We start from the raw sequence: 17173 nt of genomic DNA, 5'->3' as shown, positions 1-17173 counted from the left end.
AGGAAATAAATTTTTTTACTTCAGTGTTAGCAAAATCCATCAAAGAATAGTTCTACTCTTTCTTTTAGAATAACGAGAATTAAGTTATTTACCAAGTTTTCCTCTTGTCACAAATGCTGGAAAGTTCAAAGTAAAGTGCAATGCTCAATTACAGCTTCTCCTTTTCTCATGGCTACATTTTGCTATCTTATAAACCTTACTAGATAATACAGTCTTTAATGAGCCCTGTCTTAGCCCTTTTTGTTACAAGGGCAGTATTTGGTAAAATTGCATTTTCCAAAAAATTTAATAAAAGGAAATACAAACGAATGATAGGCACTTGGATTCATATACACATCTACATATAAAATGCCAATTTTCACTGTGCAGAGCAATTTCATTACATAAGTGGTATGAAAAACCTGACCCTTAGGACACACCAGTATGCATAATTATTTAAAATTCCATGAATGGAGAAGTCTCCAGTTGTAAATAGTACTTATACAATGCAGATAGTCATGAAATGTTAAAAATATAACAAAATAGCCTCGCTGGTGTGGGTCAGTGGTTGAGCATTGACCCATGAACCAAGAAGTCATTGGTTCACTGGTTAAATTCCTGGTCAGGGCACATGCCTGGGTTTTGGTCTTGATCTCCAGTACAGGGTGTGCAGGAGGCAGCCAATCAATGATTATCTCTCTTCATTGATGCTTCTCTCTCTCTCTCTCCCTCTCCCTTCCTGTCTCTGAAATTAATACAAACGTATTTAAAAACAGAACAAAACAAAACCTGAAGAAAGAAAAAGATAGCAAAGTAAAGGAAAACTTGAAGACTTGTGAGTTGGGTCAGAGAGAGCATTATCTTCTGGAAAGAAGAGTTTTCCTTTAGATAATTATGACATTTCTAGTACATACAAGATGACAAGCTCATGAGGGTCTCTACATTAAGAATATTTTAAACTTTTGAACAATAATAGATACAGAGGCAGAGCTGCCTCAAACAGATTGTCAAACTGCAGCGGGAAGGCCGGGGAGGGTTGGGGGGCAGGAGGTAGGGGGGTAAGAGATCAACCAAAGGACTTGTATGCATGCATATAAGCATAACCAATGGACATAAGACACTGGAGGGTAGGGGAGGCTAGGGAACTGTCTAGGGCGGGGGGAAAAAATGGACACATATGTAATACCCTTTGTAATACTTTAATAAAAAAAAAAAGAATATTTTAAAAGTAACTATCCTTTTCACAGTGAGTTCTCTGTATATACCTGTCAGTGGCAACGCATCATCTCTCCCATGGCTCTTCTCTTTTCCGGCAGCCTGCTGCTGGGCGGCCAGAGCAGTGAGCTGGGCTGACTGCTTAATCAGGGACACACGGTAAAAGTAGTTCCTCCAAAACACTTCTTCCTTCACGCTTTTAAAGAAAAACAACAACACATTTGAGCATGCAGGCACACAGATGCATGCAGGAGTTATTTGTTGCATGGACATTGGAGCATATGATTTTTAGGAGCATTTGCAAATCCAAGAAAGGCTCCAAGAAGTTCTTATTTGCTTTTTTTGTTTGTTAATATATTTTTATTGATTTCAGAGAGGAAGGGAGAGGGAGAGAGAGATAGAAACATGAATGATGAGAGAGAATCACTGATTGGCTGCCTCCTACATGCCCCCTACTGCGAGCCCGAAACTTGAGCATGTGCCCCAGCCGGGAATTGAACCATGACCTTCTGGTTCATAGGTTGATGCTCAACCACTGAGCCACCACAGCTGGGCTTATTTGCTTTCGAAATGAAAGCTGAATAACAGGGTAAAAGAAAATTTTTAGATATTTTAATGATACCAAATTGCCTTCAGCAAAAGAAGACTGGGTGCTGCTGTGAAAGCAGCATGATCACCTGCGAGACTGGAAACAGAGCCAGGATCTCACCAATTATTTCCTGTTTACTGAAGAAATAAGAGCTTCCAAGCAGTGAAAAGAAAAGATTGTGGGTGTTGTTCCTTACGAAAGGAAATGTTTGGTTGCAAATAACTAGCAATCTGTAGGAGCCAGCATTGAGGTGGGAATGGTTGATAATGCAACATGTGAATCTGAACTGGATCCTTTTGCTAAAAAAGATATTATTAGGACATATGGTAAAACCAGAATAGGGTCTGAGAATTAAGAGAGTAAAAACCCGGAAGTGGCATTTCCTGATTTGGGTGGTTACATAGTGGTTATGCAGAAAAATCCTTGTTTGTAGAAAATACACACTAAAGTAATCATGAATGATGGAGAATCAGAATGACTCAGAAAAATGACAAAGAAAAAGTTCTTTAGACTTCTCACCTTTCTATAAATTTGCTGATTGTTTCAAGATAAACATTGATGACTATGCTCACCTCAGAGCAATTAAATAAAAACACCTTTTAAACAAAAGACTCAACAAAAACACAGAATGTACCCCACCCCCCCCCCACCCCTGCCCTGCCCCCCAAACCAAGGACAGCCAAGGAACAGCTTTGGTGACTTGTGGGATATGTGTGGTGTTTTGTGTTCTTGTTTTTTTTTTGTTTTGCCTGGAGGAGTTGTTTGTTTTATGTTCTAAAAATGCTTTGCTAGTAAAAATGACAAGAGTTTACCTCCTGCTTTATTAGAAGGTTCTTAGAATGGGGGATGTGGGCGAAAGGGGCCACATGCTGACATGACAAACTCAGGAGAGGCCTGCATGGCAGTTTTACAGACTTGGAGACCTAAAGTAACCACAAAGGATGGTTTGAAATTAAACCTTAACTAAAAGCAGTTATGGTGGGCAGTTACGTCCTAAGCCGATATCTTCACTGATACAGTCAACCTTTACTGTAACTGAGCCTGAATTTCATGTATAAATATGGATGTAACCCTGCCATTCTCCGGAGCACTATCTCAATTCGTTGAGGTTCTGCTTCCCGGCATATGTCGACAGTTTGGCTCAAATAAACTCACAAAAATTCTTTACAGGTTTCAATGGTTTTTTTTACGTTAACAGGGAAAATCAAGGAAGAAAGTATGACAGAAAAACTTGGAAAGAAGAAAATCAGTGAGAGCTCAGAAAACACTGAGGACCAGGCTTGTGAATGAGGACAGGGCTTGCCTTAGAAAGGATATCAGAACACAGGGTGATCATGTCTGTAAATGGCCAAACTGGTCCAGAAAGCTAGCTTTTAAAGTGCCACAGGCAAAATGAATGATTATTTCCACAAACTAGGCCGGGTAACAAGCTGACATGATGCTAGATACAGCCATCTTTTCTTTCATTAATCCCACCAACATTTACTGAGCGCACATGCAGTAGGCCCCATGCTAGGTGCTGGGGGGCAGGTTAAGGGGTGCATAAGTCAACACAGATGGTCACAGCTATAGTAACCTCTTAGTTGCTCAGTTCTCATCAAGTGCCAAGAAGCATTTCCCAAACTCATGTGGCCTCAGAAGTCTTTTTTTCTTATAGCACCTCTTGGAAGTAATTTGGCAGGAGGGAGACTTGGTTTAACAGCAGCTAGTAAGGACTTACAGCTGACTACAAGTTTAGCCTAGAAATATCAGTATGCTACAGCTGCTGGAAGAGCTAATGAAATCTTAGGTTGCATTAAAAAGCACACAAGATTCACTACAGTGTGCTCTTCTGCAATCAGACAACACACCATATCCACTTTGGAAAACTTGCTTTCAGAAGGTAATCACTGGGAAGGTGAGGGGTACATAGACACCTGGGGAACAAATGCAGAACTTAGGGCGTTTACCCGAGTAAATTCAGGGGCCTTAAATCAAAACATCACAGCCATACAAAAGTGAGATTAACTTTCCCATGAGGTAGTGAGTGGCCTGAATATTTTCAAGGTAACTTTTTGTTGTTGTTAATCCTCACCAGAGCTTATTTTTTCCATTGATTCTTTAGAGATAATGTAAGGGGGGGGAGAGACAAAGAGAGAAACATCAATGTGAGAGACACATTGACTGGTTGCCTCCCACACTCTCCCCGACCGGGGGCCAGGGGCAAGCTTATGACCAAGATATATGCCCTTGATGGCAATTGAACCCGAGACCCTTCAGTCCACAGGTCGACGCTCTAATCATTGAACACCCAGCTAGTGCTCAAGGTCACTTTAATTCTGAATTCTATGAAATGTCCAAAATGAACAGTGTACTATCTACAGTGGATCATTGGCAATGTTTGCTCTCTTAATAAAAACAAATATCTGGCCCCGGCCAATGTGGCTCAGTTATCTGTGCATCATCCCATGCACCAAGGGGTCACCAGTTTGATTCCTGGTTGGGGCACATGCCTGGGTTGGGGGCTTGATCCCCAGTAGGGAGGTGTGTAGGAGGTAGCTGATCAATGTTTTCCTCTCTCACATCAATGTTTCTCTCGCCCCTCCCCACTTCCCCTTCCTCTCTCTAAAATCAATAAAAATATATTTAAAACACACACACACAAACATGTGGATTATTTTCTTTTCCTAGAGTCCTCTCCCTCTTTTTTTTTAAAATATATTTTTATTGATTTCAGAGAAGGGAGAGGGAGAGAAAGAAAGATCAATGATGAGAGAGAACCATTGATTGGCTGCCTCCTGCACTCCCCCTACAGGGGATCGAGCCCGCAACCCTGGGCATGTGCCCTTGAGTGGAATCGAACCTGGGACCCTTTGGTCCGCAGGCTGACACTCTATCCACTGAGCCAAACCAGCTAGGGCAGTCCTCTCCCACTTGATGTAAGAAGCAGTCACAGGCACACCGCAGAAATATTTGGTTACCCTCTGATGGGAGTCACAATGCAGATGACATAGTAAAGGTTCTAAGAAGCCTTACAATAAAAATCCATCCAATGTAGCAACTCCCAAACATTTATTTGATCACTTATGCTCCAAGGACTACTTTAAGGCATTAGTATGCTGTGAACAGACTCTAGGAAACAATGGGCATACGTACAAGTCTATGTCCCAGGAAAGGACTCTGATTTCCCTACTGTCACCAGAGTAAAGGCCTCAGAGGGTGCCTTTGATGCACCAACAAGGCCCTGTCTCTTACCAGCACTGCCATCATAGGGAAGTGCTAATAAACTAAAAAGCATTTTGCAATACAGAGAATATGTTTGTTTTCTCTTCTAAATTGTTCCTGCTTAGTGATGGCTTCTGCTCAGAAAAAGTGTCTCAAATGATCAAAGTTGCATTTCTGCATGTAAGGAGGAAAGCGCCTTATTTATGTGTGATGGCTCATTTTTGTTTTGTTTTATTATGGAAATTTCAACCAAAGTGGAGAGACTAGAAAAAAGAATGCCACGTACCGGGACCTAACTTTAAGAAATACTACCATTGCCCTGGCTGGTTTGGCTCTGTAGAGCATTGGCTTGCGGACTGAAGGGTCTTGGGTTCAATACCCGTCAAGGGCACACGCCTGGGTTATAAGCTCGATCCCCAGTAGAGGGCGTGCAGGAGGCAGCCAATTAATTATTCTCTCTCATCACTGATGTTTCTACCTCTCTCTTCCTCTCTTAAATCAATAAAAATATATTTAAAAAAATAAAAGAAGAAAAGAAATGCCACCATTTTGCAAGTCATGTTTCATCTATGCCTCCTCCCCTGCACACAACACTTTTCTTTGGGAGGAGGTTGGAACATTTTAAGGCAATGACAGATATCAGATCCTTTCATCTATAAATACTTCAGTAAGCGTTTCTAACTGATAAAGACTTATAAAATCAACCCTAATTTCTAAAAGCATCCCTAACAGAATTAGCAGTAGGAAAGTAGAATTATATTACTCAACTAGAGGCCTGGCACAACATTTGTGCACTAGGGGGTGTGGAGGTCCCTCAGCCCGACCTGCACTCTCTCCAATCTGGGAGCCCTCAGGGGAGCCCTCTCCAATTGGAGTTTCTGTCTGTCTTTGCAATCATATGAGCAAATTGAGACCCCAACTCAGTTTGGTTTGTTGCTCACAGAATAACAGAGGAATTTTTTTTTCTTTGCTTCATTGGTGGAGATTTCCTGGAAGTTTTAGGATACCTTCCCTTTAATTTTTCCTAGATGCTCCGATTTTACTTATGTCTCTCACCTTTGCTTTCCCTCCATCCCCCACTGCAACAGTAACTTGCTCCAGGCTCACTTTGCTCTAGGAGAGCAAAAGTGTCTAGGAGAGCTGTCTGCAGAGGGGACAGTGCCTTTGGGCAGAGGAAAAGCCTCAGGTGGGAAAGAGGACAAGAACACTGCTGCCGGGGAGCAGAGCGGAGTGCACGGAAGGCAGCAGCTGGTCCTGATGGGCCTCACAGACGTTAACTTAAATGCGCTCTACCTTTTAAGCAGGGAGGAAACAACACATCTTAGCCCCACCCCAAATTTCCTAAAAGTCCACTCTTCATTTTGATTCTATGGCACCCTGTGTGTGTGTGGGTGTATGTGTATGATGCTGAAGGGCCATAGAGCCCATTTTTATGAAAAGATTCTGAGACTTTCCTGGCCCCCATTCCATAATTCTTCCCTGATACTGTGCACACCACCGAGGCCATTAGAAAACCCAAATACAGCCCAGTCAGCATGGCTCAGGTGGTTGAGCATCAACCTATGAACCAGGAGGTCACGGTTCGATTCCCGGTCAGGGCACATGACCAGGTTGTGGGCTCGATCCCCAGTAGGGGACATACAAGAGGCAGCCTATCAATGATTTTTTCTCATCATTCATGTTTCTATCTCTCTCTCCCTTTCCTTTCCTCTCTGAAATCAACAAAAATATATTTTTTAAAAAAGAAAGAAAATGCAAATACATGTTTTGTGAGCAGTGCCACTCAGGCTCGCAAACACAGTGCTTACAGCTTAGGAACAAGGGCGAATCTCATCCTGCTCAGCAGTTCATCCTCTTGGAGCATGACCAGGGCAACAGGGTACATCTGATCAAAGTCAAAATGAAACTGCACGCCAATTGGAGGGTCACGAAGGAAGTTCCTCTTGTCCTTTGATGAAAAGGGGAAAAACCACAGAACACAATCAATATGTACCAATGCATCACTGATTTGATGAATATTGAATTCTCCTAAAGACTTCACTGCAGAGTTCACTGAGCTATTGTTAACCTGTCCACTTCAGAGAGAGCAGAGAAAGACCGATCCTTTCATATATTTTTAAGTCTCAACTGGAGAGCCTTGAGGAAATTCAATTATATAATTAGTTAAAATTATATAGTTTGAAATCATATGAACACGTTTGTTTTAGTGGGCACTGTTAGGTATGTGAAAAATAGTGTAGATAATCTTAGAAACATTCTAACCCAAAATTGACCATGGTGGTCATATCAGAAAAGTAAGTCTGGCTGGCGTGGCTCAGTGGTTGATCTATGAACCAGGAGGTCACGGTTTGATTCCCAGTCAGGGCATATACTCAGGTTGCAGTCTCTATCCCCTGGGGTGTGCAGGAGGCAGCCAATCAATGATTCTCTCTAATCATTGATGTTTCTATTTCTCTCTCCCTCTCCCTTCCTGTCTAAAAATAAAAATAAAAATATTAAAAAGAAACCGACCGTGCAATTCACTTCTGAAGTGTGTATAGACCATGCATTCATCTCACACCTCTCTATAGAAGGCCAAGGCCCAGGCTCTGCCTGACAAATGTCTGCAAAGCTCCACAGGTCAGTCAGGGCTCAGGAATGTAATGGTGACAGAGAGACACAGTGCAGCTTCTTCACAGAGCATGCCAGGCTGGAAAAAGGCCTGTTATTGTTGCTTCAGTCAACAAGTCTTCGCTCAGCCATAGTGTTAGGGCCTGGGCCCATAGCTGACATTCTGGCTTCTTTGTCACAACACTGTGAAGTGAGCACTTCCATCCTCACTTTACAGATGAGGAAAATGGATCAGGGAAGCAAAATGGCTTGTCTAAGGTCGGGTATGTGCTATAGCAAGTGGCAGGGTCAGGACTCCAGGCCTCCCCTTCCAGGGTCGAGTATTCCTCCCAATCCAGTACAACCCCAATGGGCTGCTATGCATCTCTCAAGCTCTGTCCACTTTAATCTAGGACTTTACTCTACATGATGAACACTGTCACAGGTGTGACAACTCTACAAGGACAGCAAGATATAGAGATCCTGCCACTATGAACTTATGCAGAGCCTCCACCTTTCTCACATAACCCTCTCAGCTGCTCACTCCTGCAAACTGCCTCCTGCAAGTTTCCAATGGAAAAGGTGTGGTGCTAGGATGCTTGCAGTGGACAGGAGGATCCTATATAATAAAGAACTAATATGCTAATTAGACCAAAGGGTGGAACGACCTTCCTGAACGACCAGTGGGCGGGAGGCGGGGCCGCTGGGGATAGGAGGCAGCTGGGGCTGCCTCAGCCCCAGCTGCCTCCACCCTTGCAGCCCTGGCTGCTGCCACTCTCTGTGGGACGATAGATGGGGGTGGGGGGGAGCGTGTGGAGGGGCTCCAGGATTGATGCCCTGCAGAGGATGGCAGCAGCCAGGGCTGCGAGGGCCGAGCCCCTTGCACGAATTTCATGCATCGGGCCTCTAGTAGTGAATAACAGGCTCCCCTCAACTCTCCCTTGCCCTGCCAGATATCAATCTCCTTTTAAAAATATCTGACAAATAACAACTTTAAGTGAATTCTTCATGCTGCTGCACTCAGGTTTAGATGCCTTAAACTAAAGGTTAGAGAATCCACAATCCATTAAGAGGTATAGTCAACACACTGACAAAATAAAATGTCATACAAACATTTTGTCATGAGTGTATTAAAATTGGAGTCTCATTAAAAAGAAATTTAACCCAAGACTGTATTAAAGAAAGCACCTCCTTCACAGAAGATCCTCATATGGCCTGTGACCACAGTCAGCACATAACATGGAACTCCAACAGGACACTACTGTGACTCTCCAATGTACCCGGGCCACTACATCCAACCTGGAAGAGCTGTGACATTCATGTCTCTCTTTAGTTAGCCACTTCTCATTAGCCAAGAAGGAAACAAAAGGAAAAATACAAAGGCAAAGCTTCCCTGTATAGGGCACATTTCCTAGGGAATGAGGGTGGCTTGGAATTCCTCTGACATGGCCCATGACCCTGCTGATTAGTGTATAAAGTGATGTCTCCAAATCTCCCCCTTTCCTATAGACTGAGCATTAATAACTAAGGCAAAAAACTGCTGCTGGAGCCCAGTCAGCATGGCTCAGTGGTTGAACATTGACCTATAAACCAGGATATCCCGGTTCGATTCCCAGACAGGGCACATGTCCAGGTTGCAGATTGATCCCCAGTGGGAGCTGTACAGGAGGCAACTGATCAATGATTCTCTCTCATCATTGATGTTTCTATCTCTCCCTTTACCCTCCTCTCTGAAATCAATAAAGATATATTAAAATAATAATAATCCTAATATATAAAAACCCTGGGTCCATCACAACCAGAGGCTCGACTAACCAGAAGTCAGTCCTGCCCAATCAGAACCAAATTGGCCAGCAGAGGAGGGTGTTTGGGGGTTATCAGGCTGGCAAGAGAGCAGTTAGGTGTTAGTCAGGCTGGCAGGGAAGCGGTTAGGGGGTGATCAGGCTGTCAGGCAGAAGCGGTTAGGGGCAATCAGGCAGGCAGGCAGGCGAATGGTTAGGAGCGAGCAGTTCTGGATTGTGAGAGGGATGTCGACTGCCGGTTTAGGCCTGAGGTGTCCCAGATTGGAGAGGGTGCAAGCTGGGCGAGGGGACATACCCCCGAGTTCATGCATTTCATGCACCGGGCTTCTAGTCCTATAGTAAAAGGCTAATATGCGAACCGACCAAAGGGCGGAATGACTGGTTGCTATGATACGTACTGACCACCAGGGGACAGACACTCAATGCAGGAGCTACCCCCTCGGTGGTCAGTGCACTCCCAAAGGGGGAGTGCTGCTCAGCCAGAAGCCAGGCTCATGGCTGGCAAGCTCAGCAACGATGGCGGGAGCCTCTCCCGCCTCCACAGTGATGTCCAACTGCCAGTGGGGAGCGGGCCTAGGCTGTCAGTCATACATCCTGAGGGCTCCCAGACTGTGAGAGGGTGCAGGCCAGACTGAGGGACCCAACCCCCCGAGTTCATAAATTTCGTGCACTGGGCCTCTAGTAACAATAAAAAAAAAAGCTGGTATTGGGAACTACTCAAACCATTAAGATAGACTGTTTCTACTCTATTTCTTGTTTTAAGAAATACCTCTTTTGTTTGTAAATATGATACATACCTGTTTTTAAAGAATTCAAAACATGAAAGAAAAGCATAGAGTCAAAACTCCCACCATCCATGGACAACCCATGAACACCCTCTTGGCCATGTCTCTGCATACATACAGTATCTGCACAATTATAATTTGACCGAAATAGAAAGACATGCTGCATGCTGCAGATCACTTGTTTTCCCTTTACCCTCAGAGCCACGAACATCTTCCCATCTCCAAAACAGCTATGTCTACACGGAATGAGCCATAATTTACTCAACCAGGCCCATTTTGGTAGTCAACACATTGTTTCTAATCTTTTCTGATAAAGATTCTCATCTAAAGTGATCTCTTCAAACTAAATTCCCAGAAGTAGGATTTCTGGTCCAAGAGTAGGATTATTTTGATACATATTGCCCAAACTTTCCTCTAGAACAGCCGTGGGCAAACTACGGCCCGCGGGCCAGATTCGGCCCGTTTGAAATGAATAAAACTAAAAATAAAAAAGACCGTACCCTTTTATGTAATGATGTTTACTTTGAATTTATATTAGTTCACACAAACACTCCATCCATGTTTTTGTTCCGGCCCTCCGGTCCAGTTTAAGAATCCATTGTGGCCCTCGAGTCAAAAAGTTTGCCCACCCCTGCTCTAGAAAGATCTAAACAGTTTATGTTACTACTAAACGCACCGGTTTCATCTCATCTTGCTCATGCTGGATTTTTAAAATATTTTTGGTTTAATAAAGCAAGAACCTGAGCCTAAATGGATTTTAGTTATTTTACCTTCCAATGTAAACATTTCTAAGCCTGAAACTGCCCCCAATGTTTCACCAAGATTTCTACAGCAGCCTCTTAATGGGCCTGGTTGTCCACTGGAAAGAAACCGTGGCTAGAGTGCTGGCAATCAATGCAGTGGGGCGTGAGGGAGGAGAGGCTTACGTGTAAAGCTCAGGGCCTTAGAAGCTGCAGAGGGAGTTTAGATCTTAATCTATGAGAGGTGAGATGCCATTAGAAGGGTCTATGTAGGGAAGTGACACCAAATGATTCATGCAATAAGTGGACCCCTCTGGCTGCTGAAGGAAGCTTGTACTCGAAAGGTGCAAGGAGGGGACAATAGTCGGGATGCCTTGGGTAGGAGATGATGGCACCAGGACCACAGTGGTGACGGCAGAGAAGTGTACTAGAGCTATATTCTGAACAAAGCACTGAAAGGACTGGGGGCAGGAGGCAGTGGGGAGGGGAAGTGTGCCCCAAAGAAGACCCCTACGTTTGTGAATAACTGGAGTCGTATTCTGAGATGGAGAAGATAAGGAGAGGAACAGGTTTGGGGGGGGAGGGTCAAAGGAGCTGGGAGAGTTGACTGGTGAGTATATAATTTTTGCCCTCAAATGATAATGACTCACTGTTCCCATTCCTTTCAGGGATAAGCAGGTGTGTAACGTCAGTGTCAAATTTGGCTGTAACATGGTAAGCAATACATGGTGTTCCCACTGAACTCATAATGGATGCTCAGGTTTTTAAAAGGTTTACTAATGGAAAGAAAAACCTTAAAATGGCCTAGGGGAGGGCAATGGAAGAGAGGCAAAGCCCAGTTTATTTGTTGTCTGGACTGAGGTTCCATTTATGACTAGTTAAAAAGAAAAGTGAGGGCCGAGACTGGTTTGGCTCAGTGGATAGAGCGTCGGCCTGCGGACTGAAAGGTCCCGGGTTCGATTCCGGTCAAGGGCATGTACCTGGGTTGCGGGCACATCCCCAGTGGGGGATGTGCAGGAGGCGACTGATCGATGGTTCTCTTTCATCGATTGTTTCTGACTCTCTATCTCTCCCTTCCTCTCTGTGAAAAATCAATAAAATATATTAAAAAAAAGAAAAGAAAAGTGAGGTAAAAACAAAGCTTGAGCCCTGCTGGTTACAGCTCAGTGGCTGAGCGTCAACCCATGAACCAGGAGGTCCTGGTTCAATTCTTGGTCAGGATACATGCCCAGGTTGCGGATCAATGATTCTCTCTCATCATTGATGTTTCTTTCTTTCTTTTTTAAAATATATTTTTATTGATTTCAAAGAGGAAGGGAAAGGGAGAGGGAGAGATAGAAACATCAATGATGAGAGAGAATCATTGACTGGCACACCCCACACTGGGGAAGAAGCCCACAACTTGGGCATTTGCCCTTGACTGGAATCGAACCCGGGACCCTTCAGTCCACAGGCCGACACTCTATCCACTGATTCAAACCAGCTAGGGCTGAAAGTGATTTCTGAAACTATCAGGTCTACACAACTGTTAACTAGTAATGCTATGTTCACTCTGAAATCCCAATTTTGTGGGCTAGCATATGGAATTTTATTTCTTTCAATTTCAGTTTCAAATACATATAGTAGTTAAAAAGAAACTTAAAATATAATCTCTTCATTCAGAAGAATGAGAATGCTGTCTAGAAACTTTGTATGATAGCATATTTCAAAAGATTATCTATCTTAATAACAAGAATTCTTTTAAGGCTGAAAAAAAATTTCTTTGCAATAGGCTATTCTATTCCATTAAGAAAAAATAACTCATGGAGAAACAAATGAAAAGTTAGTGAAAAAAGCCCGGGCTGGGTAGCTCAGTTGGTTAGAGCATCATCCCGAAACAACAAGGCTGCAGGTTCGATCCCTGGTCAGGGCACACATATAAGAATCAACGAAAGAATGCATAACTAAGTGAGACAACAAATCTCTCTCTCTCTTTCTTTCTACCCCTGTTTTCTTTCTCTCTAAAATCAATAAATAAAAATTACAAGAAAAGTTAGTGAAAAAAGTAGTGAAAGTTGATATGTACATCCCTAACAACTTAAAAGATTTTAAAAATTGTATAGAAGAAAAACATCTGCTAAAGATAAAATTGTGATATGAAGAAAGTACTTCTACACAGAATATCACAAGATACTTACAGCTGATAAGGCCAAAATCTGTTGCTGAATTGTTTCTTCATCATTACTATCAACCCATGGGGGCACTGCTGCTTCTGAAAGGTTTTTAACAGCCAAAAAGAAAAGGAAAAAAACAAACAGGTTACAAGGGTTACTCTGCAATCGTGGTTTGAAAAAATGAGCACGTTTCCATACAACCATTTTAGCAAATTACTAATGAGTTCCAAATATGACCATTCATCATAATTTCCAGACTTCTTTTTGTTTGTTAATCCTCACCTGAGGATATTTTCCCATTGATTTTTAAAGAGAGTGGGAGGGAGTGGGAGAGACAGAAAGAAACATTGATGTGAGAGAAAAACATTGACTGGTTGCCTCCTGCATGCACCCCGATGAGGGCTGGGGAAGCTGCAACTGAGATATATGCCCTTGATTGGAATCGAACCCGGAACCCTTCCAGTCCGAGGGCCGATGCTCTATCCACTGAGTCAAACCGGCTAGGGCATAATTCCCAGACTTAATGCATAAATCTTATGCATATATGTATTTGGTAAAAAAAAATTACTTGAATTATACAATGAAGAAATTGGGCAACACCTTGACCAGGTGACCAAAATCAACATCACCATCGACAGAGACATGGCCATTGTGGGTCTCCACATGTGATATCTTGAGAAAGACACATTATCTATGCAGTATTCTGGCCAAAAACACATTATCTGCATCTAATTGTAATCTAGTCACAAGGAAATATCATACAAAACTCAAATGAGAAATGGTCTATTTAATAATAAGAAAGGAGGGGTATTCTTCAAAACCACTTATGTCATAAAAGAGAAAGAAAGGCTGTGGAAATGTTCCAGATTAAGGGAGACTAAGAGATGTGACAAAAAATGCAATCCCTGGACTGGATGCTATGTTGAGGGGGAAAATGTATAAAGGATTTTACTGGGTCAATGACAAAATTTGAATGTGAGTATTATATCAATGTTAAATTTCCTAAAGCTGGAAAACTAACAATCTGGGTAGAAGGTATACGGTTATTTTCTGTATTAGTGTTATTGTTGCAACTTTTCTGTATATTGAGATTATTTCCAAATGTCTGGCATGTAATAAGTGCTCAATAAAATTTGGCAGGTAAGTAAGTCGCGTACAACAAACCTATACTATACCTGATTTTTTGGTATGCTGCTCCTCAACAAATTTTTTCTGTTCCTTCTGAAAATCTCCTATAATGGTCTGTTAAAAAATACATAAAGAGTCAAATTACCTTGAAAATTTTATTATTAGGAAAGAACTACATTCAAACTAGATTTGTGAAGTCTATTTGAGATATTTTATTTATTTTCTTCAAATGAAAATGCTAAAAAAGTGATAGTTCACCCTATCTATAAGAAGGAATTGTCAACATTTTTGAATTTCAAGTATACAACCTCTTTTTATGATAAATTATCTTTTCAAATGCAAAAATGAGTTAAAAACTGAACTTTTGTATTATTCGAAAAAATAAGCTAGGTCAAATCATTCTAACAAATAGTACATACAACAAAAGTATCTAAATAACAAGCTATCTAAAGTTTAACTGATGACCTCCTCAGTTCAAATAATTACCAACATAAATAAAATCCACCACTGGATAAAATGAACAAACTCAACCCATTAGAGTCTTAAAAGTATTGTCACTAATGGGCTAAGACTTTAAAAAATTAACCAAATCATGAAAAGCATAAATATATTATGAAGTGTTATAGTTGAAAATTAAACTCATAATATGAAAAGTTTTGTATTACTCGAAAGTATCAACATACCTTAGACAACATAAAAACCAAGGTTACTTAAATCACATCATTTATATCATAGCTACTTGTTACATAAAAAGAGAAAAAATCCAAGAATCTCAACTATTAATATTTTTATGAGAATATGATATCCTAGCTTGGCCGGTGTGGCTCAGTGGTTGAATATTGACCCATGCACCAAGAGGTCACTAGTTTGATCCCCAGTCAGGGCACAGGCCCAAGTTGTAGGCTCGATCCCCAATAGGGGGCATGCAGGAGGCAGCCGGCAGTATTTCTCTCATCGATGTTCTATCTCTAAAATCAATAAAAACATATTTTTTAAAAAGAATACAATATCCTACTTGGGTTAATAAAATTCATAAGAAAAAGGGACAATATTAGTTAATGCATTTCATAAATTTCTACTATCAAAGATATTTAAATGTACCTTATCGATGATGTCATCTATTTTTCCTTCTTCTACTGATTTCTTTATCGATTGTGCTGTTTCAGCAACTGATTCGGTTATCTTTTTTGTAGCAGCAGTCGCAAAGTTAAATAGATAGCCTATAAAGAATAAAAAAAAGAGTCTATGCTCCATTCCAGTACAATGGTTATTGTATTTATAATTTCTCCCTTAAAGAGTTCTTGTATGAATCTTAAGCCATGGGGCATGTTCCTTGTTAATTAGGACTGGACACAAAAAATGAGAAGCACTGCCAGTACTCCACTTTCTTGGTGGACTGGCCATCCATCCTGGGCCTTTAATTCATCTCTTTCAAAGACCCTTAGCAAACTCCCCAGTTCTCCCCCAGCAACTGTTTCAAATTGTCTTGTTACCCAGCTGGTGTGGCTCAGCAGTTGAGCGTCGACCTATGAACCAGGAGCTAATGGTTCGATTCCTATCAGGGCACATGCCCAGGTTGCAGGCTCAATCCTCAGTAGGGAGTGTGCAAGAGGCAGCTGATCAATGCTTCTCTTTCATCATTGATGTTTCTACCTCTCTCTCCCTCTTCCTTCCTTGCTGAAATCAATAAAAATATATATTTTTAAAAACTGGTATTTTAGCATAATAATCTTAATTCTCAGATTTTAATGACTCCATGGGTGAAGTACACTATACATACTGAACACAGAGAAAGCAGTTATTGCCCTCAAGGAAAGTCCATTTCTAAACAAACAAAAAACTTATAGACAACCACAGGAGCACAATTACTAGTATTCATTAAACAGAGGCACTCAGAGAAGGGAGGAAGAAGGTCTCTCAGGGGTAATTAGAGAGTGGACTGGATTCTGAAGTCAGAGAAAGAGGGAAGTGGGAGAGCATGATAAGAGATTTTTAGGTAAGTAGCTCATAAAGACAAGATGTGGTTTATTAATTTTGCAAAGAGATAATCTGACACCACGTTAAAGACAGTTTTTTTTTAAAAATATATTTTATTGAGTTTTTACAGAGAGGAAAGGAGAGAGATAGAGAGTTAGAAACATCAATGAGAGAGAAACACCGACCAGCCGCCTCCTGCACACTCCCCACTGGGGATATGCCCGCAACCAAGGTACATGCCCTTGACCGGAATCGAACCTGGGACCCTTCAGTCCGCAGGCCGACGCTCTATCCACTGAGCCAAACCGGTTTCGGCGAGACAGTTTTTATTAACTAGTTTCTAGCTCTCTCTCCCTCCTTGTCTGAAATAAATAAAAATATATTTTAAAAAAAGTTAACAGGAAATAACAGGAGGACAATGTCCACTTCGGGAACTTAGGCACAAGAGAAGGTCTGAGCCACGGAAGAAAAGGAAGTAAAACATCTGTGAGTGAGCACCCCTCCAAAACCTTATGGAAGGAGTGGGCAGATCAGGATCACTGAATGTAGTCATTTTATCTTCATTTTCATTGTCATTTTTAGTCTCACAACCATCCTGGGAAGAGTAGATATAATCTGTCCAGTTTACAGATAGGGAAGCCAAGGCTCACAAAGGATAAATGATTTGTCCACTATGACAGAGGCAGATCTACCCCACTGACTGCCTAGCCAATAGCCTATCTCCTTCCACCTTGACAAAGAAACCCCAATTTGATGGGTGCTCTTCAAGCCTGGGACTGGTTTTGGGGACCCTGGACACAAGCAATCAAGGTCTTCTCATTAAGCCTCTGTTGTGGGACTTTCTATAATTTGGAGCTGGATTTTCTGCAATTTGCAAATGATCCTATATCAGCCATGGGCAAACTACGGCCTGCGGGCCGGATCTGGCCTGTGGAGCCGAAAGAGCGGAGGATTCTCTTGCTCTCCCCTCCGCTCCTTCACCAGCAGCAGTGTTAACATGTATTAGTTCACA

The 17173-nt window shown here is 42.0% G+C and overlaps 1 protein-coding gene across 1 annotated transcript in view; it reads right to left on the bottom strand.

Moving 5' to 3' along the window:
- SYAP1 (synapse associated protein 1) overlaps window positions 1-17173 on the bottom strand; it is a gene marked incomplete at its 5' end in the record, with an annotated part of 31469 nt that overhangs the window by 5530 nt on the left and 8766 nt on the right. Inside the window, 5 exons of the mRNA XM_006769441.2 lie at window positions 1245-1390; window positions 6796-6935; window positions 13081-13154; window positions 14232-14298; window positions 15286-15404. Coding sequence (XP_006769504.1) covers window positions 1245-1390; window positions 6796-6935; window positions 13081-13154; window positions 14232-14298; window positions 15286-15404 — 546 coding nt within the window. The remainder of the gene's footprint in view (window positions 1-1244; window positions 1391-6795; window positions 6936-13080; window positions 13155-14231; window positions 14299-15285; window positions 15405-17173) is intronic.

This window comes from Myotis davidii, unplaced genomic scaffold (assembly GCF_000327345.1).
Source record: "Myotis davidii unplaced genomic scaffold, ASM32734v1 scaffold604, whole genome shotgun sequence".
NCBI lineage: Eukaryota > Metazoa > Chordata > Mammalia > Chiroptera > Vespertilionidae > Myotis > Myotis davidii.
The sequence above is the reverse complement of the archived record's forward strand: the minus strand, read 5'-3'. Positions and strand labels throughout refer to the sequence as shown.